At 44.4% G+C, this 27761-nt stretch overlaps 1 protein-coding gene across 2 annotated transcripts in view; it reads left to right on the forward strand.

The window, feature by feature from the left end:
- The window catches only part of plcd3b (phospholipase C, delta 3b), a 54973-nt gene that overhangs the window by 4098 nt on the left and 23114 nt on the right, over nucleotides 1-27761 (forward strand). For both annotated transcript variants that reach the window (XM_029712630.1, XM_029712620.1), the window contains exon 2: nucleotides 20911-21078. In XM_029712630.1, the coding sequence (XP_029568490.1) occupies nucleotides 20940-21078 (139 nt within the window). In that variant the 5' untranslated portion in view covers nucleotides 20911-20939. The remainder of the gene's footprint in view (nucleotides 1-20910; nucleotides 21079-27761) is intronic.

Here is a 27761-nt window from a genome sequence, read left to right on the forward strand (position 1 = left end):
AGCGTTCATTTGTCAAATTAACTTTACGCCAACATTCCATTCAAACAATGCAGTCAATCCTCAGCCATACACTGGCTGAAATCAGTTGATAGGACTTAGACAAGTTCTAAATGCAACCAGTACTAATATTGTATCAAAATAATGGAATTGCATTTGTATTTCCTTTTATGAGACTTCTGTTCCAAACACTTTGTTAAATGCTGTATGTATGTATTAAAATTTTTGCTCACTACACTTTTGCTCACTAAAACCAGCAGCCTAAAAAAAATACAAATATAAAATCAAATCTGAATGTACACTTTTGGAATTACAGTAACACTGCTTTACAAGAAAACACAATTTAAGACATTCTGTTTACATATATATATTTTTAGGCTATTTATACAGGAAATTGGTATAAAACTGATATAAACTGTATTTACTATCTCTTGTTATAACGTCTTTGGATTTACAGACACTTACATGACAACCAGAATGCATTGTATAATGTCAACAAATATGGCGCCACACATAGCCAGCAGATAGCTTAGCATTAGCTCATCAAATCAGTACAACCTTAAAAAAAAGAATGTGTCCATTTCAATCTATGCAAGAATCGGAATGCATGATGTCTCACCACTACTTGAAAACGTGAATAAAACAGTAAACATATTATGATCCATACATACATACGGTGTGCTACAGTAGAAATGACAACACGATATATACAGAAAATAATCCACTTACTTTTGATAGGAACGCATAGATGTCCAAACTCCAATTTGTAAGGAAAACAGTGATGGCAATGCAGGTGCCAGCCAGAAAATGTGCTGGGGGAAAGGTTTGTGCAAGGCCTGTTCTAACTAGAGATGTCTTCATACTTGATCTGGGGAAACACTGGGGAAGTGCTTGGGTTTTTAAAGTTTGATTTGATTGGACAATTTTTATGTTGTTCAAAGTCTGTTAAAAAATCATGCTCTGGCCAAGGTTGATAGACCAAAATGTTGGCAATTAGAAATAACTAGAAAAGTTCAAATTTGCAAGCAGTGTGCAGTTTTGAATCGCATGATGTATTCCAGCATGCCTGCAGCCAAATACTTTCTATACTTGTGGGCAGTGGCGTCATGCACAAAGGCACATGCGCCATCAGGTTTGTCCTGTTTTAAAATTGTTCAGATGTTAAATTAATTACTAAACTTAATTGTTGCTAGACTATAGAACGTTGCTAGCCTTTAAAAAAGCAAGCAATTACTAAATGTACTGAATAAAACTCACATTCCTTTCAATCTTTTAGCAAAGATGCAGAGAAGCATCTTTTTTTTCTTTAAGAAAATAACCTCCAGTCAGGACACAGCCTGCTCAAGAGGTATGCTTAGATAACCTATACAGAAAAATTGAATTTTTTTTTACATAGAATTAGGCATAATGATTATGGCCCTAGACAGCAGGAAAAAGCTGTTTCAGGTGTTTGAAAAAAATCTTTAACCACCCCCATCCATCCTCACGTACTTTGTTCCCCCTCTAAAACAATGGGTTCATGACGCCCCTGCTTGTGGGTGCATCCTTTCACAAAACTGTCACATTTGTATTAAAGTAAATAGCCAACTTTATCTTAAAATCATTAGGCAAATTGCAAACAGCTGCACTTGTACTTGTAATGACTTAACATTGCTTTCAGGGATCTCTCACTTTTCAACCCCATACTTCATGTCAGAAAATAATCATGCAGTTCATGTGGCAGATGTGCAAGTAGGTTAACATTTGTGGCGTCGGCATAATGTGGGATACAGGCTATTTCTAATGGTTGGTCCTCCTAACGGAACTCTATAGCTATGGTACTACTGTATTCCCTGGGTAGCCAGGAACAGAGTGGGAGGTCTGTCTGCCATGGTCAACCCCACCCTATAGGTGCCCAAAACCACACCCTGGGTGCCTTGGTTCAGATGGGCATGAATGGAGATTCTCCTCCTGTGCCCTGTAAAGGCAGTGCCAACTAGCCCACCATTGTGGGCAAGGGTTACATTTAGATAAAATTTGTAGGTGGTGGAACTGTCCCCCAAATTAGCCAAGTTACTTTTCCATGGTCATTTCTAACAGAAATCTATTCAGTCTCTTCCTTCCTAATGTATAAGCCTGGATGGCAGGTAGCCTAGCGGTCAAGAGCGTTGGGCCAGTAATCGAAAGGTCGATGGTTTGAATCCTCGAGCCGACTAGGTGAAAAATCAGTCGATGTGTCCTTGAGCAAGGCACTTAACCCAAATTGCTCCTGTAAGTTACTCGATAAGTGTGTCTGCTAAAATGGAAAAAATGGGTGCATTCAACAATGTTGCTGATTTGGCAAGTTAACAATAAATAAGTTAAAGCAAAAACAGACTGGTGTCCAGATGCTGTATTACTATGCTGTCCAGTGTCCACAATCAACTGTTGAGCCCTGGGTCATGTTCAGTAGGACACACAATTAAAAATGTTTTAAATTGCTTTGGTGATTTGAAAATGAGCGTTTCTTATTGGACAACTCTAGGGAGTCCCTCTCCCTGTTTCAGTCTGTTTTCTGACATTTGGTGCCTAATAAATTTAAATTGAACCTTTATTTAACTAGGCAAGTCAGTTAAGAGCAAATTATTTTTTACAATGACGGCCTACCCCAGGCCAAACCCAGACAACGCTGGACCAATTGTGCGCCGCCCTATGGGACTCCCAATCACGGTGGCGCAGCCTGGATGAACACAACCCTGGTTGTGTGGGTGCTTACCATTGGCAGTAAAGGTACTTACCAACGTAGGGTATTGCACATGGCTCCAGGGCTACATCAGCCATTTTTTGAAGGTAAAACTTCCACCATCCTTCCTACCCCAGATAACTACTACTGCTACGATAGGCCTGTCTCTCCCTGTCTACATTCTGGTTCCTCTCAAGCTCTCCACCAGTAGGGTTTGGTTTGACTTCATCAAATCCCTCTGACATTTTATTTGACTATGTGAAATATCATGTCAAAGCAGGTGGATTGTCACTTTAATGCCAGCAGTCAATTAATTACAGAAAGGCTGATATAGCACTGGATTTGTCCTTTCACTCTTCTGGTGCAGCATTGGACTCATACAGGGCCCAGGAGGGGCTTGAGTGAAAGGGGGTTTACACTATTTGATGTGTTTCTGGTGTGTGTGTGTGTGTGTGTGTGTGTGCCTGCGTGCGTGCATGTGTCCGTGTACTGTATGTACGTGTGAGTGTTCATTCATTCAAGCTTGTGTCTGCGTGTGTATGTGCATATGCATGTGTGTGTGCGCGTGAGGGGGCCCCACAAGTCTTGAAAGCTGACCCCATTTGAAATTATAATCTCCTCCCTTCCCCACCCACCACAGAGGACATGCACTAATAAGAGACTGGGAACAAGTAGGAACCAGCGTGACGTTTAGGCCATAGAGAGGGGAACACTGCAGGATGCTTTTCAGGGAGCTAGCTTCTGCTGTACAGAGGAAGTCAGAACACATCTATCTCTGGCTAATGACCCTAAGGAAACTGTAGCTTTACTAGTTCACACTGACCCAAGGTCATTGTGGTACAACTGTACTTCGAGCAATTTACCGCTGTGAGTCTTACGGTTGTATCATTGCTGACAGGGTGTAATTCTTATGCGTGTCTGTCTGTCTGTCTGTCTGTCTGCCTGTCGGTCGGTCTGTCTGTGCGTCTGTCTGTCTGTCTGTCTGTCTGTCTGCCTGTCGGTCTGTCTGTGCGTCTGCATGCGTGCTCGTGAGTGTGTGTGTGTCTTTTTTTAAACGGTTAAGCAGGGTTTAAGGTGCTTAGAATTGTTCTGTGGGAGAGACACGGAGCGACGGCAACATACAGTCTCGTCTGTCTGTCTAATTACCCTGAGGTCGCATGCAGAAGCTATGTTGATCTTCTTCTCAGCAATCATAGATTCATTCAAATGCAATTTTGCTTATGTATGCAATTTCTATATTGCACGCTACATTATAAATATCCTGGTGGTATAAGTATAATTGTAAGCTAACGATTGTAAGAATGGCAAGGTTTCAGGTCAGTGAGAATGTACATGTGTGGGCATGTGCATATGCACTGAGTGTAAAAAACATTCAGAACATTTACCCTCAGAACAGCCTCAGTTTGTCGGGGCTTGGACTCTACAAGGTGTTGAAAGCATTCCACAGGGATGCTGGCCCATGTTGATTCCAATGCTTCCCACAGTTGTGGCAAGTTGGCTGGATGTCCTTTGGGTGGTGGACCATTCTCGATACACACGGGAAACTGATAGGCGTGAAAAACCCAGCAGCGTTGCCGTTCTTGACACAAACCGGTGCGCCTGGAACCTACTACCATACCCCGTTCAAAGGTACTTAAATGTTTTGTCTTGCCCATTCAGCATGTCACACAAACACAATCCATGTCTCAATTGTCTCAAGGCTTAAAAATCATTTTTAACCTCCTCCCCTTCATCTACACTGATTGTAGTCGATTTAACCAGTCTCAACGTCAACAATGAAGACGCGACTCCAGGATACTGGCCTTCTAGACAGAGTTAAAAATAAAAGATTAAGATGGGTAAAAGAACACGGACACTGGACAGAGGAACTCTGCCTATTTATTTTATTTATTTCACCTACCTTTATTTAACCAGGTAGGCAAGTTGAGAACAAGTTCTCATTTACAACTGCGACCTGGCCAAGATAAAGCAAAGCAGTTCGATACATATAACAACATACATACAGTCAATAATACAGTAGAAAAATAAGTCTATATACAATGTGAGCAAATGAGGTGAGATAAGGAAGGTAAAGGCAATATATAGGCCATGGTGGTAAAGTAAATACAATATAGCAATTAAAACACTGGAATGGGAGATTTGACAGTAGATGAGTGTGCAAAGTAGAAATACTGGGGTGCAAAGGAGCAAAATAAATAAATACAGTAGGGGAAGAGGTAGTTGTTTGGGCTATTTATAGATGGGCAATGTACAGGTGCAGTGATCTGTGAGCTGCTCTGACAGCTGATGCTTAAAGCTAGTGAGGGAGATAAGTGTTTCCAGTTTCAGAGATTTTTGTAGTTCGTTCCAGTCATTGGCAGCAGAGAACTGGAAGGAGAGGCGGCCAAAGGAGTAATTGGCTTTGGGGGTGACAAATGAGATATACCTGCTGGAACGCGTGCTACCTAGAAGACCAGCATCCCGGAGTCGCCTCTTCACTGTTGATGTTGAAACTGGTGTTTTGCGGGTACTATTTAATGAAGCTGCCAGTTGAGGACTTGTGAGGCGTCAGTTTCTCAAACTAGACACTCTAATGTACTTGTCCTCTTGATCAGTTGTGCACCGGGGCCTCCCACTGTTCTTTCTATTCTGGTTAGAGCCAGTTTGCGCTCTTCTGTGAAGGGAGTAGTACAAAGCGTTGTATGAGATCTTCAGTTTCTTGGCAATTTCTCGCATGGAATAGCCTTCAGTTCTCAGAACAAGAATAGACTGACGAGTTTCAGAAGAAAGTTCTTTGTTTCTAGCCATTTTGAGCCTGTAATCGAACCCACAAATGCTGATGCTCCAGATACTCAACTAGTCTAAAGAAGGCCAGTTTTATTGCTTCTTTAATCAGGACAACAGTTTTCCGCTGTACTAACGTAATTGCAAAAGGGTTTTCTAATGATCAATTAGCCTTTTAAAATGATAAACTTGGATTAGCTAACACAACGTGCCATTGGAACACAGGAGTGATGGTTGCTGATAATGGGCCTCTGTACGCCTAGGTCGGTGTTCCATAAAAAATCAGCCGTTTCCAGCTACAATAGTCATTTACAACATTAATAATGTGTACACTGTATTTCTGATCACTTTGATGTTATTTTAATGGACAAAAAATGTGCTTTTCTTTCAAAAACAAGGACATTTCTAAATGACCCCTAACTTTTGAACGGTAGTGTAGGTATAACAGACTCGGTCAGTGAGAGGTTGAAAATGTCACTGAAGACACTTGCCAGTTGGTCCGCGCATGCTTTGAGTACATGCCAGAAATAGGCCTAGTCTACAGTTTGTCAGTCATGTCCTGTCAACGGCGAAAATGATCTGATTTCACTATTTCTGTGAGAACGTTGTAAACCGATTGGTGAGCAATATCCAAATGCTCCATCTCCCCCATATAATTTTTTTTATGTCTTAACACCCCAGTAGAATTTGCTTCAAGTTTATTCTCATTTCCTTGCTTACTCCTCCATAGCGTGGATGGAAGCCAGTCTGTTTGAGTGTTGTGTGTGGTGAAGGAGTACCAAGACTGCTTTGTTAGTCTACGGACCAAGCCCTGGTCTAGTATGTACAGTGCACTCCTGTTTTAGCTGTTGATTCTGGCCATGTGGGATAGCCTGTGATGACTCTGTAGCAGGAGCAGTGGACATTGCAAAGACGGATGTCTGTAGACGGTGGGTGTTTCTCAAAATGCATGCTACCGTGCTCCCAGCACGCAAATTGGAGCACGAGAGGGTCGGAGTATGAGTTTTTTCTGGTGTTTTGATGGTGGAAAACTGAGCGTGTCTAGCATAACATGTCAACCCTGTTACCCATAAAAAGACAGGCAAAAATTGTTTTAACAATTTCGTTTTTTTTGTGAAGCTTGAATTCAATTGCTACTCGCTTCTGCACACCACAAGCTTCCATTCCCCCTGTCACAAGGGAATTCATGGCTGATTTAAGAAGTCGTCAACCCTGTTAATGTCAACCGTGTTACTTTATTTGCCACTTAATAAGCACTTACAATAGTCATTTTTTAATTTAACCTTTTGAGATTGGAAAACATGTTTTTTATGAAGTTGAACATGTGCTCTTTATGACAGAATGTTAAAATTAGGTTAAATCAAAAGTTGTTTTATTTACAAAGTTACTCTTCTCCAAAGCCACCAAATTGGTGAAATGACCCATGTACAACACTCCTCATTCCAGGCTTGTCCTCTGATAGTAGCTTAAAACATACCTACAGTGCATTCGGAAAGTATTCAGACCCCTTGTTACGTTACAGCCTTTTTCTAAAATCGATCAAATAAATGTTTTCCCTCATCAATCTACACACAATAACCCATAATGACAAAGTGAAAACTGTTTTTTAGAACTTTTGCAAATTTATTAAAAGTAAAAAAACAGACCTACTTTATTTACGTAAGTATTCAGACCCTTTGCTATGAGACTCGAAATTGAGTTTAGGTGCCTCCTGTTTCCATTGATCATCCTTGAGCTGGTTCTACAACTTGATTGGAGTCCACCTGTGGTAAATTCAATTGATTGGACATTATTTGCAAAGGCACACAACTGTCTATAGAAGGTCCCACAGTTTACAGTGCACGTCAGAGCAAAAACCAAGCAATGAGGTCAAAGGAATTGTCCATAGAGCGCCGAGACAGGATTGTGTCGAGGCACAGATCTGGGAAAGAAGGGTACTAAAACATTTCAGCAGCATTGAAGGTCCCCAAGAACACAGTGGCCTCCATCTTTCTTAAATGGAAGAAGTTTGGAACCACCAAGACTCTTCCTAGAGCTTGCCACCCGGCCAAACTGAGAAGGGCCTTGGTCAGGGAGGTGACCAAGAACCCGATGGTCACTCTGACAGAGCTTCGGAGTTCCTTTGTGGAGATGGGAGAACCTTCCAGAAGGACAAACATCTCTGCAGCACTCCACCAATCAGGCCTTTATGGTAGAGTGGCCAGACGGAAGCCACTCCTCAGTAAAAGGCACATGACAGCCCGCTTGGAGTTTGCACCTAAAGAACTCTCAGACCATGAGAAACAAGATTCTCTGGTCTGATGAAACCAAGATTGAACTCTTTGGCCTGAATGCCAAGCGTCATGTCTGGAGGAAACCAGGGACCGCTCATCACCTGGTCAATGCCATTCCTATGGTGAAACATGGTGGTGGCAGCATCATGCTGTGGCAGGGACTGGGAGACTAATCAGGATAGAGGGAAAGATGAACAAAGCAAAGTACAGAGATATCCTTGATGAAAACCTGCTCCAGAGCGCCCAGGACCTCAGACTGAGTCAAAGGTTCACATTCCAACAGGACAACGACCCTAAGCACACAGCGAGGACAGCGCAGGAGTGGCTTTGGGACAAGTCTCTGAATGTCCTTGAGTGGCTCAGCCAGAGCCCGGACATGAACCCGATCTAACATCTCTGGAGAGACCTGAAAATAGCTGTGCAGCAACGCTCCCCATCCAACCTGACAGAGCTTGAGAGGATCTGCAGAGAAGAATGGGAGAAACTCCCCAAATGCAGGTGTGCCAAGCTTGTAGCGTCATACCCAAGAAGACTCGAGGCTGTAATTACTGCCCAAGGTGCTTCAACAAAGTACTGAGTAAAGGGTCTGAATACTTATTTAAATGTCCTATTTCATTTTTTTTTAATAAAAAAATACATATGCAAAATGTTTCTAAAAAACCGTTTTTGATTTGTCATTATGGGTTATTGTTTGTAGATTGATGAGGGGGAAAAAACAATGTAATGTAGTTTAGAAATAGGCTGTAACGTAACAAAATGTGGGAAAAGTGAAGGGGTCTGAATACTTTCCGAATGCACTGTATACAGGTGGGCTAGGTATGTTTTTTGTAAGGGGGGCTAGGTATGTACACATTGCAGATACATTCCATCAATAAGATAGTGGACAAAATAGATTGTTTTTAAATGTTACTCACCACCTGGATTCGGTCTTACGTAGCAACATTTTTAATGTTTTTTTTTTTTTACAATGGATAAAAGTAGAGTCTCAGAGCTACAAAATGGTATGTCATACACAGCATTTTTGAGGAACAATGGGAAAGTAATTATGCTTTGAAAGTTGATACACTTGTAAACTCACTTTTGAGAAAAGGGCCGTTGAATGTGTTGGTACCTACTGGAGAGCTCTGCTTTGTCTACACCCATTCAGCATTGTTCACACCCTCTTAAACCAGCCCCACCCATCTCTTTAAGGATTCACATGTGAGGTCATGTGCTAAACAGTGAGTAGTGTAGTAAAGATTAAAAGTGGTAGTAGCATACAATAAGAAAAAATTCCAGGTAAACAGAAAGTGTCCAGATAAAAACATTTTATAAATATTAGATGACTCTTACCCAGACACACTTGTCTAAATTGATGCGTCATGTGAAAGAAATGCTATAACCCCCAGCCACATCCAGTGGTGGAAAAAGTACTACATTGTCATAGTATAAATCATTTCAAATTCCTTATATTAAACCAAATGGCAGAAATATTTTCAACATTTTTTTTTATTGACGGATAGCCAGGGCACACTCCAACACTCAGACATAATTTACAAACAACGCATTTGTGTTTAGTGAGCCTGCCAGATCAGATGCATTGGGGATGTTAAGTGTGTGAAGTGTGTGAATTGGACAGTTTTCCTGTGAAAATGTAACGAGTAATTTTGGGTGTCAGGGAAAATGTAGGGAGTAAAAAGTACATTATTTTCTTTTGGAATGTAGTGAAGTAAAAGTAAGTAAGTTGCCAAAAATATAAATAGTAAAGTAATGTACAGATACCCCCCAAAAATACTTTAGTACTTTAAAGTATTTGTACTTATGTGCTTTTGACCACTGCCCAAATGCCTTCACACCAGTACATTAGCATACTTTAATACTGTTAAACACGCACTTATCAGTATTCCATACATAAGTTAAGGCCATGCAACTTGAGTTGAAACCTGAGTGAGGTGCACATGTATAGTACATAAACAGATGCATGCGCCATATATTTATGTGGTGGACACTTGATACGGTCACATGATATGATATTGTTGTGGTATGTCACAAAATCATGTTACGACCACACATAGCAAAATACTTATATATAAAATGAATATTGATAAGTCTTGCTAAGTGGATGGATCTCTACAGAATGTGTAAACGGTATAGCCAAATGGTTACTTGCAAAGTAGCAATATCCAAAATAGATAGTGTCAAAATGAAATAATATACAGTATGTACAAGAACAATATCAATATCAGTGATAGATGAGGTAGTTATATGCATACAATCAGGGGTAAAGTGGCTGAGCAGCGGGATAAAAAAATAGTACATTAGCAGCAACGTGTGGCGTGTGTGTTAGGGAGAGAGTCATGTGAATAGAGGAACTGCAGATAGTGCTGATGACTGGTCCGTCCGAACCACGCATGAACAAGGGAATCTATATTCGGAGAGACTGTTTCTGTCCTGCCCTTGCCTTTGGTGCAGGGCATGTGATGTCCATAGCCTATTGGTTGCAAAACTTCTTGATCTTCTCAAGAAGATAAGTTTGTCTAGCTGTGTCCAGTCCAGGTGGTGCTTGTACAGGCAGACCATCTATGGGAGGAAGGATGTCAGCGTTGCGCAACAGCTGAAACCTGGTCCCGACAGTCCGAACGCTCCTTGGCGACAACAACACCAGGCTCCAGAGCATCGAAGCTGTAAAACAGGGAATAACAATGACAACAAAAATCAGAAGACATTACAACCCTGCACAACATCCCAAGTTTAGATAAGAAGAATAATCTCATGCAATGCAATGAAAATGATTTTCACCTGAAGTGCTGGTACTGCTTGATCTGTGGCAGCGGCCTGAAGTACGGAGTCAGGTATTGTTGCCAGCCATAGCTTTCCACCAGCACCTTACCATCCTCTAATCCAACCAGCTGTGGGATGTTTTCCCCTGTCACAGTGCTGTCCTTCACAACACCAGCAATCTGTAACGGCTGTCAAATGGAGCAGACCAAGGCGCAGCGTGGTTAGTGCTCATCATGTATTTATTTGATCTGAACACTGACACAACGAAACAAAAAACGACAGCCAAACAGTTCTGTCAGGTAAGTAATACAAAACAGAAATTAACCACCCACAAAACACAATGAGAAAACCCCTACATAAATATGGTTTCTAATCAGAGGCAATTAGATTCAGCTGCCTCCAATTAGAGACCAACCCCAAACAATTCCAATATAGAAACAGAAAAACTAGATATTTAAACATAGAATAACATAGATCAACCCAAAAACCCCCAAACACACAAAACAAACACCCCCTGCCACGCCCTGACCAAACTATCATAACAAAATGACCCCTTACTGGTCAGGACGTGACAGTACCCCCCCTCGAAGGTGCAGACACCGAAATGCACCTAAAAAAAACAACACAAAAACAACCCCAAACCTAAAGGGATGGAAGGGAGGGTGGCCACCGTCAACGACGGTTCTTGTGCTACACCCCCTCTTCCCAATCCTCTCCCCTACGGAGGTGGCTCCGGAGCGGGATGCAGACCCCGCTCCACCACTGGCTCACCCCACTTTGATGGCGCCTCTAGAGCGGGGTCCCTCGCCGCCGACCCCGGACTGGGGACCCTCGCCGGGAGCTCCGGACAGGCGGGCGACTCTGGCAGCGCCGGACAGGCGGGCAACTCTGGCAGCGCCGGACAGGCGGGCGACTCTGGCAGCGCCGGACAGGCGTGCGACTCTGGCAGCGCCGGACAGGCGGGTGACTCCGGCACAGGACGCACCAGGCTGGGGAGACATGCAGGAGGCCTGGCTCTGGGAGCAGGCACAGGACTCACCAGACTGGGGAGACATGCAGGAGGCCTGGCTCTGGGAGCAGGCACAGGATTCACCAGGCTGGAGAGACATGCAGGAGGCCTGGCTCTGGGAGCAGGCACAGGACTCACCAGGCTGGGGAGACTTGCAGGAGGCCTGGCACTGGGAGCAGCCACAGGACTCACCAGACTGGGGAGACATGCAGGAGGCCTGGCTCTGGGAGCAGGCAAAGGACTCACCAGACTGGGGAGACATGCAGGAGGCCTGGCTCTGGGCGCAGGCACAGGATAAACCGGGTCTTGAAGACCCACTGGAGGTCTGGAGCGCACGGCCTGCACAACCCGTCCTGGCTGAGTTGTTACTGTAGCCCGGCACGGGCGGAGTGCTGGCACAGGGCGAACTGGGCTGTGCTGAGGAATGATGGCTGCCGTGCGTAGAGCAGGCGCAGGGTAGCCTGGGCCTAGGAGACACACTGGTGGCCAGATGTGCTGTGCTGGCGCACTTCTCCCTGGCTGGATGCCCACTCTAGCACGGCACTTGCGGGGGGCTGGTATCGACCTCACCGGACTGTGCGTGCGGATGGGCGAGATCGTGCGCACTTCCGCATAGCACGGTGCTCTCCACGCCAAACGCTCCCCATAATAAGCACGAGGAGTTGGCTCAGGTCTATTGCCTGACTTACCCCAACTCCCCGTGTGCCCCCCCAAAATGTTTTGGGGGGGCTGCCTCTCAGGCTCCCGTAGCTGACTTGCCTGTTCCTCCCAGTATCGCCGTTCCACTTTAGCTGCCTCGATTTCCCACTGCGGACGGCGATACTCCCCAGGCGTTGTCCAGGGTCCTGCCCCATCCAGGATCATCTCCCAAGTCCAGGAGTCCATAACCCTCTGTTCCTCCATACCATGCTGCTTGGTCTTCTTGTGGTGGGTGGTTCTGTAACGGCTGTCAAATGGAGTAGACCAAGGCGCAGCGTGGTTAGTGCTCATCATGTATTTATTTGATCTGAACACTGAAACAACGAAACAAAAAACGACAGCCAAACAGTTCTGTCAGGTAAGTAATACAAAACAGAAATTAACCACCCACAAAACACAATGAGAAAACCCCTACATAAATATGGTCTCTAATCAGAGGCAATGAGATTCAGCTGCCTCCAATTAGAGACCAACCCCAAACAATTCCAATATAGAAACAGAAAAACTAGATATTTAAACATTGAAATAGAATAACATAGATCAATCCAAAAAAAACAAAACACACAAAACAAACACCCCCTGCCACGCCCTGACCAAACTATCATAACAAAATGACCCCTTACTGGTCAGGACGTGACACAATCTCAGACAAAGTGTTCACTCTGGTCTTTCTGAAGCGCTGCTTGATGAGGCCGAAGCACCAGTCGGGGGCAAACTTGGCGTGGCCTGTGATCAGGAAGTGAAGGTCCAGACTGTGTTGGAGCTTGTGCATGGTCCGCCAGGCACAATACTAGAGCACAAACTTGTTCTTATTTGGGCACTGCAGTTATCACAATTCAGGTTCACACGTGTTTCCCCAACATTGTAGTTGATGAGGAAATGGTGCATGTAGTTGATGGCTGCCTTTGCTTGCTTAGGCCAGCTCTCTTTTTGATGGGAGGCATTAGAGTCTTAAGATCATTCTCCTTGTATGACTGGTGGAAGAGAGTCAGGCGTGTTCTACTGATGCTGAAAGACAAATTCCAGATACAAATATTTCAGCATTATTATACAATAGATGTGAAATGGCATTCTGAGATAACATCACAACACACACTTCATACACGTAATGTTAGCTAGCTAGCCAGCCATCCAACATCAGCTGGCTAGCTAACAGCAAGCTTTAACTAGCAATATTGTTATAGCTACCTAAAGTTAACCAAATAGGTTCAATGTTAGCTAGCTAACATTAGGCTATAACTAGCAATGCGAAATGGCATTCTGAGAAAACATCACTAACATTACACACAATTCATAGACGTAAATTAATGTTAGCCAGCAAGCCAGCCGTCTAACCTCAGCTAACGTTAGCTAGCTAACAGCAAGCTTTAACTTGTGGTCTTTTGTTTAGACATGTCACATTAACGTTAGCTAGCTAACAGCAAGCTTTAACTTGGGGTCTTTTGATTAGACATGTCACGTTAACTTTAACTAGCTAAAAAATGAACTATAATCCCTATCCATAGAGTAACGTTACTAGCAATACAAACCGATTGTCGTAGCTAAAGTTAACCAAATAAGTTAGGTTCAATGTCAACGTTAGCTAGCAATCCAGCCATCTAACCTCAGCTAACATTAGTTAGCTAACAGCAAGCTTTAACTTGGGGTCTTTTGTTTAGACATGTCACGTTAACGTTAGCTAGCTAAAAAAATTACTATAATCCCAATCCATAATAACGTCACTAGCAATACAAACCGATTGTCATAGCTAAAGTTAACCAAATAAATTAGGTTCAAAGTTAACGATAGCTAGCAAGCCAGCCATCGAACTCCAGCTGGCTAGCTAACAGCAAGCCTTAACTTGCAATGAAAACAATTTTCTGACAAAATTAGAAACGTGTAATATCTGAAACTATAGCTAGATTCTTACCCATATACATGGATGAACGCTTCTCGGCAGACTGTAACCCCTTTCATTAAATAAGATGTCCTGTGTCGTTTCTGTTTAGTTTGCACAGCTTGTTTGGCCCGTTGTGTTCCGCTGATTTCAAAACTCAGTCAACTTCTTCCGTGACAGCAACACTGTTAATCGCCATTTCTTCCCAATCACCATCATCAGAAGACTCTACAATGTCTTCTAAAAATGATTTTTTTTTCTCACCTAAATCAGGGATTTCTTTATCATCTGATTCAGTTTCAGTTTCAGAGAGAATCAGCATGGCACGATCGTCCTCAAGAAAGTAGTCCATCACAACTTTTTCCCACTGACCTTTGTCGATAGCACCTGACAAATTCAGGGCAGCAATGTTATTGAAAGTAGTAGCAACATATTTGCAATTCTGATGCTTGTCTGACTTATATCTTTCGGAAAACGTTACATCTTTCGAAAAAACTGCAGTAGAAAGGATTATCTACACATAATGAGCAGCTCATTTTATAGACAAGATGCTACACCGCAGACCAATCTAAAACTCATCTCTCGGCATGTCCAGGCCACTCATTATCTCAGCCAATCATGGCTAGCGGGAAGGTTCCTTACTTTTTCTTTGGCTAAACCAACTAGGCTCGTAATTTAACAACTTTATTCGTATTTACAGATGGCATAAACGTTTGTTATTAAGGCACTTGAAAGTTCACATGTTTGAGAAGGCATTTCTGCCCCAAAAAAAACAAATTTTTTCAATGTTCAAACGGCTCTCCTTTGAAGTCGTGACTTGCGACATATGCCGAGTTTCCTGAATCGGGTCACAAATGTCTCAGCTGTGACTGTTGGTTGTTAGTGTGTGTGAGCGTGTGTGTGTGTGTGTGTGTGTGTGTGTGTGTGTGTGTGTGTGTGTGTGTGTGTGTGTGTGTGTGTGTGTGTGTGTGTGTGTGTGTGTGTGTGTGTGTGTGTGCTGTAAAAGTAGAGGATGCATATAGCTTAGTAGCCTGAGGCATTCATGAAAAAAGCCTACTTTTGTGTACAGCATTATGGTGTATGCAATATGATCTGTTGATGACTCATTGTGTTCATTGTGCTCATTGTGACTCATTACATAACATAAACTAGTCTAGATTAATGACTCAGAGACAGTACATGTAGGCTAAGCCTAACCTAGCTGTCGTGACTCTAAAAAGCTACACAGACTGACTGAACTTTGAACCAAAACATGAACTGTAAGTGTACGGAGAGAAGGTTTTAGATAATCTTCTCTTTTTATGCAGTTTTCTTTATTTCCTTATGGATCAGTCAAGTCAGACAAGCATCAGATCTTCGGTCAGGATTGGAATATTGAGCAGAATCCAATTAATTTGGTTGTAGGCAGACATACAGTGTCTAGTGAAATTCTTCACACCCCTGCGCAATTTTCACATTCTGCAGCCTTAAATTAAACTCAAATGAACAACAAATGAAATTTGAATTTTCCCTTACTGGTCTAAATAACCTAATACACACTTTCAAAGTGAAAGAAAAATTATATACATTTTCTAACATTTATAAAAAATAAAACGCAAAGATTTATTGATTGAAGTAGGTTGTCATACCCCTTGTTGTGGCACATCTAAATACATTCAGGAGCAAATATTTTCATGAAAAATCACACAATTAGCCTAGTTGAATTGGGGCCATCTGTGTGCAAAAGTAATGGTTCTCATAATTAAAAAAAACTTCCTCTGTATATGTAAGGTCCCTCAGCTGGTTAGTGAATTTCAACAAAGATTCAACCTCAAAGTCACCAAAGTGCTTTAGAAACATGTCAGAGATACATTTTGAAATAATTCCAATACACTGTATATCCCTTTGTTTATGGTCAAGTAGGATGTTAAGCTGTGGAGGGTGTATAATATCACCATGGCACTGTAAGAATCTGGTCATCCTTCCTAACTGAGCTGCGGGAGAGACTGGAAACTGCTCAGGGATATCACTGTGGGGCCAAAGGTGGTTTAAAACAGCCACGTAGTTCATTGCATGACCTGAAAGAAAAACAATGAATGGATCAACAACATTGCATTAACTACACATTACTGGCCTCTATGACAAAAAGGAAAGAAGGAAGCCTGTGATAATAATCCATTCCAAACCATCCTTCCTGTTTGCAACAAGAACATTCAGCAATACTGTAAGAGAACTTTGGCAAAGAAATAAACTTTTTGGCATAAATGCTAAACTTTAGGTTTGGGGCAAATCCAGCACAAACATCAGAGTGAACTGTCATCAACGTATGCTTCTGTATTCTCCCCTCTCTCTTGGGGCATTCACTTGCCTAGGCCCCATAGGCGGATCGAAAGGATCCCACCCTAGTCACCAAGTTAGCCGACAAATGTAGAGAAAGAGAAGTGCCTTAGCGCAATGCAATCCTACGATCCTGCGGTCCACAGACCAGAGCTCTACCATCTAAGGCAAAAGCCCAGGCTCTTGACGGAGACAATATAATTCTCATTACTGCATGTTGCAATAGTACAAACATAATCTGTTTGTCAACTCATTACACTAATTGTATATTGAATGTAGTATTTGAGATGCTCAGACAAGCCCTTGTATCTGTAGTTGGTGTTCTTCAACTCTAGGATGCACTAGACTGTAAGACAAAACCCACAAAGAAAAGACAACCTGCATATGTGGTCTAAATAGTGAAGGCAGGGCTGTTTCAAACTGCAGTAGGATGGTGAATAGCATTTGGTTAATTTCTCTGGTAGCAGAACACATGGAGAGCTGAATAGATCATGGGAGACAGAAGTGACAGACAAGAATGAATTTAAAAAATCATCATTGCAAAGGATTGTAGTTTGTGAGCTAGAAACGAACATCCTGGCAGTGTAACAGTGCCTCTAGCACGAGGGGGGGGGGGGGGGGGGGGGGTGGAATCAGGAGCAGGAGAGCAGATGGGTTCCAGGAAATCAAATGTTTATTCAGGCAGTCCCAAAGGCACAGCACAAACACAAAGGGAAAACAGCACAAATGTCGCATCCACCCACAGGGAAGGAACTTAGCACACAGAGGAGAAACCTCGACTCCGCTAACTACAGAGCAAAATGTCCACGGTAAACACATACCGTGGTGCAGGCACGCACCCCTTACAAGTACAATACAGTAACAATCCCGCACACAGCTTAACCTGCAGCGGGGAAATATAAACCCACCGAAGTCAGCTCAACTAGACACAGGTGTGTAAAACCAGACAGAACTAAACAAAAAATAAAATGGGATCGGTGGCAGCTAGTAGGCCGGCGACGACGACCGCCGAACACCGCCCGAACAGGGAGAGGAGCCACCTTCGGTGGAAGTCGTGACAGGCAGTCTTAATAATGCCAACATAAGTAAGCTACTAGGATAGAGGCAGAGTTCTCTGCAATCATCCTACTCCAATTGTTGACATGGATAATGTGGCATTTCTTATGTGTCAGTATTAATTAAATTAATGGGTCCTGTCTTGATGACAGTACTGTATTAGCTTTACACGACTTGTCCTATAGATTTATGCATTCTTAAATTATTATTTTTAATAAACTGATAGCTAAAGCTCACTGTCCCGAAATGACATGCTAGTGATAAAGCTATCTCCTCATGCGAGCTAGCAACAGGTCTACTTGTTGTAGCTAACTAGCCAGCTAGTTACATTACCAATGTTTCTGCTTTCTAAGTTTAGAGTCATTTTAAAGAATGTCAAATCAAATCAAATTTAAAATCACATGCGCCGAATACAACAGGTGTAGACCTTACAGTGAAATGCTTACTTACGAGCACCAACAATGCAGTTTAGAAAAAATGGATAACAATAAGAAATAAAAGTAACAAGTAATTAAAGAGCAGCAGTAAAATAACAATAGCGAGACTATATACAAGGGTTCAATGTGCGGGGGCACCGGTTAGTTGAGGTAATATGTACATGAAGGTAGAGTTATTAAAGTGACTACGCATATATGATAACAACAGAGAGTAGCAGCAGTGTAAAGGGGGGGGGCAATAAAAATAGTCTGGGTAGCCATTTGATTAGGTTTTCAGGAGACATATGGCTTGGGGCTAGAAGCTGTTTAGAAGCCTCTTGGACCTAGACTTGGCGCTCCGGTACCGCGTGCCATGCGGTAGCAGAGAGAACAGTCTATGACTAGGGTGGCTGGAGTCTTTGACAATTTTTAGGGCCTTCCTCTGACACCGCCTGGTATAGAGGTCCTGGATGGCAGGAAGCTTGGCCCCAGTGATGTACTGGGCCGTTCGCACTACCCTCTGTAGTGCCTTGTGGTCGGAGGCCGAGCAGTTGCCATACCAGGCAGTGATGCAACCAGTCAGAATGCTCTCGATGGTGCAGCTGTAGAACTGTTTGAGGATCTGAGGACCCATGCCAAATCTTTTCAGTCTCCTGAGGTGGAATAGGTTTTGTCGTGCCCTCTTCACGACTGTCTTGGTGTGCTTGGACCATGTTAGTTTGTTGGTGATGTGGACGCCAAGGAACTTGAAGCTCTCAACCTGCTCCACTGCAGCCCCGTCGATGAGAATGGGGGCGTGCTCGGACCTTCTTTTTCCTGTAGTCCACAATCCTCTCCTTTGCCTTGATCACGTTGAGGGAGAGGTTGTTGTCCTGATACCACACGGCCAGATCTCTGACCTCCTCCCTATAGGCTGTCTCGTCGTTGTCGGTGATCAGGCCTATCACTGTTGTGTCATCAGCAAACTTAATGATGGTGTTGGAATCGTGCCTGGCCGTGCAGTCATGAGTGAACAGGAAGTACAGGAGGAGACTGAGCACGCACCCCTGAGGGGCGTTTGTGTTGAGGATCAGCGTTGTGGATGTGTTGTTACCTACCCTTACCACCTGGGGTCGGCCCGTCAAGAAGTCCAGTATCCAGTTGCAGAGGGAGGTATTTAAGTCCCAGGGTCCTTAGCTTAGTGATGAGCTTTGAGGGCACTATGGTGTTGAACGCTGAGCTGTAGTCAATGAATAGCATTGTCACATAGGTGTTACTGTGGATCTGTTGGGGCGGTATGCAAATTGGTTGGTTTCTGGGATAATGGGGTTGATGTGAGCCATGACTAGCCTTTCAAAGCACTTCATGGCTACAGATGTGAGGGCTACGGGTTGGTAGTCATTTAGGCAGGTTACCTTAGTGTTCTTGGGCACATACAATATGGTGACCTGCTTGAAACATGTTGGTATTACAGACTTGGACAGGGAGAGGTTGAAAATGTCAGTGAAGACACTTGCCAGTTGGTCAGCGCATGCTCGCAGTACTCGTCCTGGTAATCCGTCTGGCCCTGCGGCCTTGTGAATGTTGACCTCTTTAAAAGTCTTACTCACATCGGCTGCGGAGAGTGTGATCACACAGTCTTCCGGAACAGCTGGTGCTCTCATGCATGTTTCAGTGTTATTTGCCTTGAAGCGAGCATAGAAGTAGTTTAGCTCGTCTGGTAGACTCTTGGCACTGGACACCTCTCGGCTGTGCTTCCCTTTGTAGTCTGCAATAGTTTGTAAGCCCTGCCACATCCGACAAGCATCAGCTCTACCCTTTAGCTCAGTGCGGATGTTGCCTGTAATCCATGGCTTCTTGTTGGGGTATGTACGTACGGTCACTGTGGGGGGGACGTCATCGATGCATTTATTGATGAAGCCAATGACTGATGTGGTGTACTCCTCAATGCCATTGAGGAATCCCGTAATATATTCCAGTCTGCGCTAGCAAAACAGTCCTGTAGCTTAGCATCTGCTTGATTTGACCACTTTTTTATTGATATAGTCACTGGTGTTTCCTGTTTTAATTTTTGCTTGTAAGCAGGAATCAGGAGGATAGAATTATGGTCAGATTTGCCAAATGGAGGGAGAGGGAGAGCTTATGCGTCTCTGTATGCGTCTCTGTTTGTGGAGTGAAGGTGTTCCAGAGTTTTTTTTCTTCTGGTTGCACATTTAAAATGTATTGGTGGTATCGCGTTTCTATAACTAAAATAGTCAAAAAAGACTTAGACCTTATAGCAGTTTGTTGCAAACCTTAGGTACGGAGAATGTGATTGGCAGACGTGATTAGAAGAGATGGTACACAGATTTTGATTGGTTTACTGTTTAGTCCTTGGCAGTGTTTGCCTGTCCAGCTAGCAAACTTAAAATTATTATTATTATTTTTTTTTAAATGCAAGAATTGACAAACAGAAATGTGTTCAGAATAAATAAATATACCCAATATGTCAAATCTAGCTCCTTCTTCGCACAGTGCTTCGGCCCAACTCCGAGAGGATGATTTTGATAGCCTTGGTCCAACTGACTCGACTGCCCCCTCACGGAGAGAATTCGAACTGCAGGTTTTCAGTGAATTTATGTAAATCACAATGCTCATTTGAATTTCCTGCGGTGCAGGAAAATTCTCTGCGACAACAGAGTGATCAAATTAAGATCCCACATCTGTATGTGCAACCATAAAGTGGTCGGTATAGATTTCACATGGCTATTAACTTGAAGCACGTAGCTGATGAAATTGCTTCTCGTTATCCTGTGCTGTCTCTTTCTGTTTCTATCTTTCTCTCTCTCCCTTGTTATGCCCCTCTTTCTGTCGCACCATTTTTATTTTGCTCCCCATTCTCACCATCACTTTCCTTCACCTTCATCCCTACCTCTCTCTCTTTCACTCTTCCCCTCTCTCCCTCCAGTCCTCTCCATCTCTCTCCCCCTTTCCCTCTTCCTTCCCATGCCCCATCTCTGTCTGTCTTACTTATTGTACTTCTCTTTCTCTTCTCTCTCTGTCTCTCTAAATCTCTCTGTCTCCAGGTGTAGAGGAAGATGAGGACGTGAAGGTGATGCTGAAAGGCTCCAGCATGGTGAAGGTACGCTCCCCACGCTGGCAGAGGAGACGTACGCTGAAGCTGCTGGATGATGGAGTCACCGTGTGGTGCGAGTCCGACAAGTTCTCCAGCCGCTCCAAGGCCCAGCAGTCCTGTGAGTGTGTGTGTGTGTGTGTGTGTGTGTCTGTGTGTGCGTGCATCCCCAATCCATTCCCCCAAAAACAGAGCATCAATATCATTGAATGTAAGCCTACTCTATAACATAATGTTCTTACTAGATTGTTATCAGGTTATTACATAACTTAGCTTTTTCCACTTTTAATAACACTGGTATAAGACAAGTAGGCCTAATTCCAGACCTTGTATTTGAAATTGTAAGGCAGAAGAAGGAGGTATTTCATGGAGACAGTTTTATGAGCACTGATTGGAGGGCCTTTGGTTGAGTTGCAGTTGATCACAGACTTGGCATATGGGCTTGTAAGGTGAAACACATGTAAATACAACCCCTTATATGGGCTGTGTTAACGCCCTGCTTTGGGATGTGACGTTCACTGTATGTACTCATACAGACAGACAGGCAAACACACACACACACACACACCAGTCATTACAGTAGTGATGTATTTTCAACCTATCCTAGTTTAAGTTGAAACACGTCAAATTAAAGGACATGATATGGTGGTAGGAGTTTCCCTCGACTGTGGTTTGTCCCATATAGTTACCATACAACACAATCATGGGGTACCACGCTCAACTTAGAAACATACCCTTCAATTGCTGTAATAGTAGATTTGGTTTGTGATGTGGCCAAACGTGTGTGTGTGTGTGTGCATCATTTTTGTCAATTATACCTTTAAACTTAAACCTGCGCCTCATTTCAGTGTAGATGAGCTTACTGTAGGAGAGATTGTAAAATATATAAAATACAAATAAATAGGAATAGCAGTTACTAATGCATTTTGTAAATAAAGAAAGACAGATTGCATGTCATCATTCTTACACAAATCATTCAGCTTCAATCTTAGCATTTATTTTGTCATTTAGTCACTCTTATCCAGAGCGACTTACAGTAGTGAATGCATACATTTCATTTCATGCATATTTATTTTTTTGATTTTTTTTTGTACTGCACATAAATAGTGTTTGAAATCTTCAAATGACAATATTGTGACAGTGCAATAACAATGTGAGGACTATACTTAGATATATAGTTTTGATTAACACATTATTATTAAAAAAAATTAAATGTAACAAATTCTTATTTACAATGACGGCCTACCGGGGAACAGTGGTTTAACTGCCTTGTTCAAGGGCAGAATGACAGATTTGTACCTTGTCAGCTCGGAGATTCGATCCAGCAACCTTTCAGTTACTAGTCCAACATTCTAACCACTAGGCTACCGGCCACGTTAAATCAATGCAACCTGATTCTGTAGCTTTTCACACTTTAAAATAAAGGAATAGAAGACATGTTCATCAAGGAGAGTATACAAAAACAGATTGATACTGTATATCTCACATGAACAAAACCAGAACAATATAGTTGCATTCTTAAAAAGATAAGGAGAACGTTGACATGAGTATATGGTGAACACTTCATTACAACCTCTACATTTCATCTTCTTGATTTAATGGGGTAAAGTTGTCACGTCACAAAAAAGTTAAACATCTACATCACAACAGTACATAAATCAAACAAAGGCTGAACAAATACTATACTCTACCCATGCTTTTGTCCTTCTTATCATATTTTTGATTATCAGCCTATTAACGTACATTTTTCATTCTACTCTCCTGGTTCATCTAAAATCAGCCTTTGAAAAACAATATACGTCATAAGGAAGGCTGCGTCTATACTTGAACAAATCAAATCAAATGTTATTTGTCACATGCGCCGAATACGGGTGCTTTGTACACGTATCTGTGTGTGGAGTGAAGGTGGTCTAGATTTTTTTCCCCACTGGTTGCACATTTAACATGCTAATAGAAATGAGGTAAAACTGATTTAAGTTTCCCTGCAATAAAGGTCACTATGAAAAACGCTGCGGTAGTGTGTGCGTGCAAAAAATGATGTTTCCCAATACATCAATTAAATCACTTCTGCAAAAGTACCTGTGCAATCAATGCAATAATAACGCTTACGGCAATACGGAATAATACTACATACGATAAACAATACGCAAAGCAGCATTGGCAACTCTAACATTAAAGAATAGTAACAGCCATATAGTAGAACATATGGCTGAAACGTATCAAAGTAACATCAAGTAATTAGTTGTAATATTACTGTCACGTGTGCTCCCTCGCCGGCCTCTAGTTCACCAGGCTGCTCGTAATGGCGCACGCCTGTCACCATCGTTACGCACAGCATTATGCCACTCACCTGGACTCCATCACCTCCTTGATTACCTTCTCTTTTTATGTCACTCCCTTTGGTTTCTTCCCCAGTCATCATTGTTCCTTGTTTCATGTTTGTGTTTGTGTTTCTTGTTTTGTTCATTTATTTATTAAATGTATACACTCCCTGAACTTGCTTCCCAACTCTCAGCGTACATCGTTACAATTACACAGCATGTAAAAACCACAATAAATCCCCTGCAACCAACATGCACGCACAACATTCAGACATTCGTGTAACTGTCGACAATAAAAAGTATTCCGAAACATGTGTCTTCTCCCTTCGGACGATGATAACACTCTGACCTGAGTGGGTGGGCGCAGTGCCCAGATGCACCTTCCCAAGCGCTCTGATTGGTTGGGAATGGCAGGGCTATGATGGGTGAGGGATAACTAAGGTAGGCTGAGCAGCCAAACTAACGGTACTTTTTTATTTATTTTTTATTTTACCGTTATTTAACCAGGTAAGTTGACTGAGAACACATTCTCATTTACAGCAACGACCTGGGGAATAGTTTCAGGGGAGAGGAGGGGGATGAATGAGCCAATTGTAAGCTGGGGATGATTAGACAGCCGTGATGGTATGAGTGCCAGATTGGGAAACTTAAGGGAAACTGAAGGGACTGTGAGGGGAAGTTAGTTAGAGGGGAGAGGAGCAGGACAGCCTTTTTTTACAGCCGCCCCAATATTTCTTATGAAAATATTAACATCCACGAAAAGGCCTCTAACCTAAATGGTAAATTCTCTAATGGGGGCCACAGTATTAAAAGGGCCAAAGAATCTGAAAAGCCACAGGCCTCGAGTGGAAGCTTATCCCTAGCGGGCTTAATCCTACCCGGCGGGATAGGCAGGGCTTAGGGACTGCCCCGCGAGGAAGGTACACAGATACGCGGAGGCAGTCCTCCGTATCATGGAACGCCATGTGGGTGGGTGAGAGCCCTCTAAATCAGCTGCTGCCGGGAAGCTGGGCCCCATTCTTAGACGCTGAGTGCAATGCCAGAGGCTGGCCCGACTGAAGCCTACTGCGGCGGAGAAATGTGGCATGCCAGCCACAACTGTCATTGGCAGCTCACTGGCTGCGGCTAAGGCTGATGACTCTTTCACACTGCTGAAAGCGATTACTCCCATGGTGGAGCATGTGGGGATCCCTGGGAGAGGATCGTCAGGGATCTGGAGGCAGGGGTTGGCTGGGCCCCAGAGACAAGGTCAGGTGGCCTGCCACATGGGAAGGGTTGAGGGTCATCCAAGGCAGGAGGCGGGTGGCCCCCCAGAACTAGAGACAGCAGGCCCCCCGGGTCAGGGAACGGTGGTTCACCCAGGTCAGGGAGCTGAGGGCCTAGCAGGGCAGGGAACTTGGAACAAATAGCTACATCTGAGGACTGCAAGCCAGGCATGGTGGGAGGCTGCAAACCTATCCAAGCAGGGAACGTATAGTCTAGCGCTAAAAAGGCGACTGGGTGCAGGCTGAGGGCTGCAAACAGTCTAACTTCACACCTAGAGAAGCAGATAACTCCGGGTCTAGCGGGATGGGAGACCCAGGGCCTAGGACTAGGGCAGGTGGTTTGGCATGTAGCATTGACCAAGCTGACTGCTTGGCAACTGAGGCTCGGGGCTGACGACCAACTGAGGGCAGATGTTGCAGACCTAGTGGGGCAGGGAACCTATAGCCTGGCGGAGCAGTGGACTGAGGGTTGACTAGAGCTGGACACAGGGAAACTAGAACGGCTGAAGTCTGGGAGCCTGGTGCTGAAAACTTTAGTCTTGACAGGGAGAATGTCTCTGTACGTGACAGGGAAACCAACTCTGGACCTGACAGGGAATCCGACTCTGGACCTGACAGGGAATCCGACTCTGGACCTGACAGGGAAACCGACTCTGGACCTGACAGGGAAACCGACTCTGGACCTGACAGGGAAACCGACTCTGGACCTGACAGGGAAACCGACTCTGGACCTGACAGGGAAACCGACTCTGGTCCTGACAGGGAAACCGACTCTGGTCCTGACAGGGAAACCGACTCTGGTCCTGACAGGGAAACCGACTCTGGTCCTGACAGAGAAACCGACTCTGGTCCTGACAGGGAAACCGTCTGTCTGGCAGGTCCCCTGAGGTGAGGTCTGGAGGTAGCAGGCCCCTCGGGCTGGAACTATCACAGTGGTAGCAGGTGGGCCAGCAGAGACTCCAGGCCTGGGACCGGCAAGTCCCACCAGGCTGTGACTGGAGAGGCCCTAACGTCTGGGCTGTACTTCTGCAGTAGCTGCAGGCGGTGGCTCCATCCAAGGAGCGGGTGAAGAATCCAGCGCCAGGAGCAGTGAGGGCCTCTTGGGGGAGAGCAGGTGGAGTCTTTGTGATATTAATAATACTCTGAGTAAAAGAGAATGTTTTGGGATTTTCACCCTCCAGACATTATTTCTTAAAGGACTTAATGATGAAATGCCTATGTATGTTATGTTGTGAATTTGAACATGAATTATGTGCCAATTTAAGATTACTCTGATGTTTTTTCGTACGATGTACCAAATGATTAATGAAAACTTGCTATGTCCTCATTGTGGTTTTACAGACGTGTTTAATACATCTTATTTATACACTTTTGTAATATTTATGAAATGCATATTGTTATATTTGGTAGCACTTATTTCTTTTTCCTTTGCCTCCAACCCCTTTCGATGTGTGGAACGGATGTGGGTGGGGATAGGTCTACATAAGGGTGCTAATTTCAAAAAATTCACAAAAGCTCTGACGAAGGCCGTGAGGCCGATACGTAAGCTTATTAAATATTAGTGATACTATCAAGAGCAGTGTGTGGTTTCCTTTTTCCTTCATCTTGTTCAACTGTTGCCATGCACCTGCAAACAAGATTGCGAGTGCCTTTTGAATTTTGGAGTCTTTGTGGCTGAAAGTTCCAGAGTAGCAGACAGTCAGACCTCGGGCACCGGAGCGTCTGCCTCGACTAGCAGGGGATCTTCACTGTGAGGAGAGGATGACTCCGCAATGGCAACCAGAACAGGCCCCATGGCAGCGGCTGGTTGTGACTGGAGCGGGAGTCTCTTTAACTGTGGCTAGTTGAGGAGCTGGCTAAGGAGGGTGCAGACCTTGGTGTTGTGGACTGCTCACTCTGGAGTTGTCTTCATCTGCTGGGGAGCTAGGCCACTCTGGGGAGCAGAAGCGAACCCGACGGCTCCGTGCCTTTGGCCAGAGGGGCCTAGAGGACGTTGGTTGGGAGAGCAGCTGGACCACCAATGGGGGAGGTGGCGTTCCCGACCCTCTGGTAGATACGACGAAGGCTCCAGCCAGGGGGGCCTGGAGCGATAAAGATCTGTTGAATAGCTAGGCCACCTTGGGACATAGTAGCAGTCCCAATGGTCCCATGGAGGTGGCGGACACTCAGGCCTGGAGTAGTGTCTCAGGGGAGTAGGAGTGATGGTGCTCCCATGGTGGTGACAATGGCTCTAGCCAGGGAGGCCTAGAGCAGTGGTGTACAGGAGAGTAGCAGCAGTACTGGTGATCCCGCGGCAGTGACTCAGGTCGGGAAGGACTACCCTCCTGATCTCTTGCTGCTCGTGACGCAGGTACTCGTATTCCGGACTGTGGACCGTCTCGGGAGGTTCCGGACTGTGGACCGTCTCTGGAGGTTCCGGACTGTGGACCGTCTTGGGAGGTTCCAGACTGTGGACCGTCTCGGGAGGTTCCGGACTGTGGACCGTCTCGGGAGGTTCCGGACTGTGGACCGTCTCGGGAGGTTCCGGACTGTGGACCGTCTCGGGAGGTTCCGAACTGAAAACTGTCGCCGGAAGCTCTGGACTGGCAACTGTCGTCGGAAGCTCTGGACTAGGGACCATCGTCGGAAGCTCTGGACTGGGAACTGTCGCCGGAAGCTCTGGACTGTGAAGGCACACTGGAGGCCTGATGTGTGGGGCCGGTCAGCGTCGCCGACCACCCCGTGTGCCCCCCGCAAAAACATTTTGGGGGCTGCTTCTTGGGCCTACGTCGTGGCCGCGAGCCTCGATGTCGTCGATTCTCCTCCTTCGCTGCTTCCGCCTGCTTCCGCCTGCTTCCATGGCAGGCTTTTGTCTCCTGACATTATTTTGTCCCAAGTCCAGGATGTCCTCCACTCCTGGCTTTCCTCCCAGGCCCAGGATCCCTGCTCCTCCTGGGCACGCTGCTTGGTCCGTGGGATCTTCTGTCACGGTTGTGTGTAGAGACGGACCAAGGCGCAGCGTGCTCTGAGTTCCACATCTTTTATTTAAAGAAACTCACAAAACAAAAGGAAACAAACAACAAACCGTGACGACAGAGATGCTACATGCACTTACTCAAAATAAGATCCCACAAAACACAGTGGGGAAATAGCTGCCTAAATATGATCCCTAATCAGAGACAACGATAAACAGCTGCCTTTGATTGGGAACCATACCAGGCCAACATAGAAAAAACAAC

Source organism: Salmo trutta, chromosome 2 (genome assembly GCF_901001165.1).
Source record: "Salmo trutta chromosome 2, fSalTru1.1, whole genome shotgun sequence".
NCBI lineage: Eukaryota > Metazoa > Chordata > Actinopteri > Salmoniformes > Salmonidae > Salmo > Salmo trutta.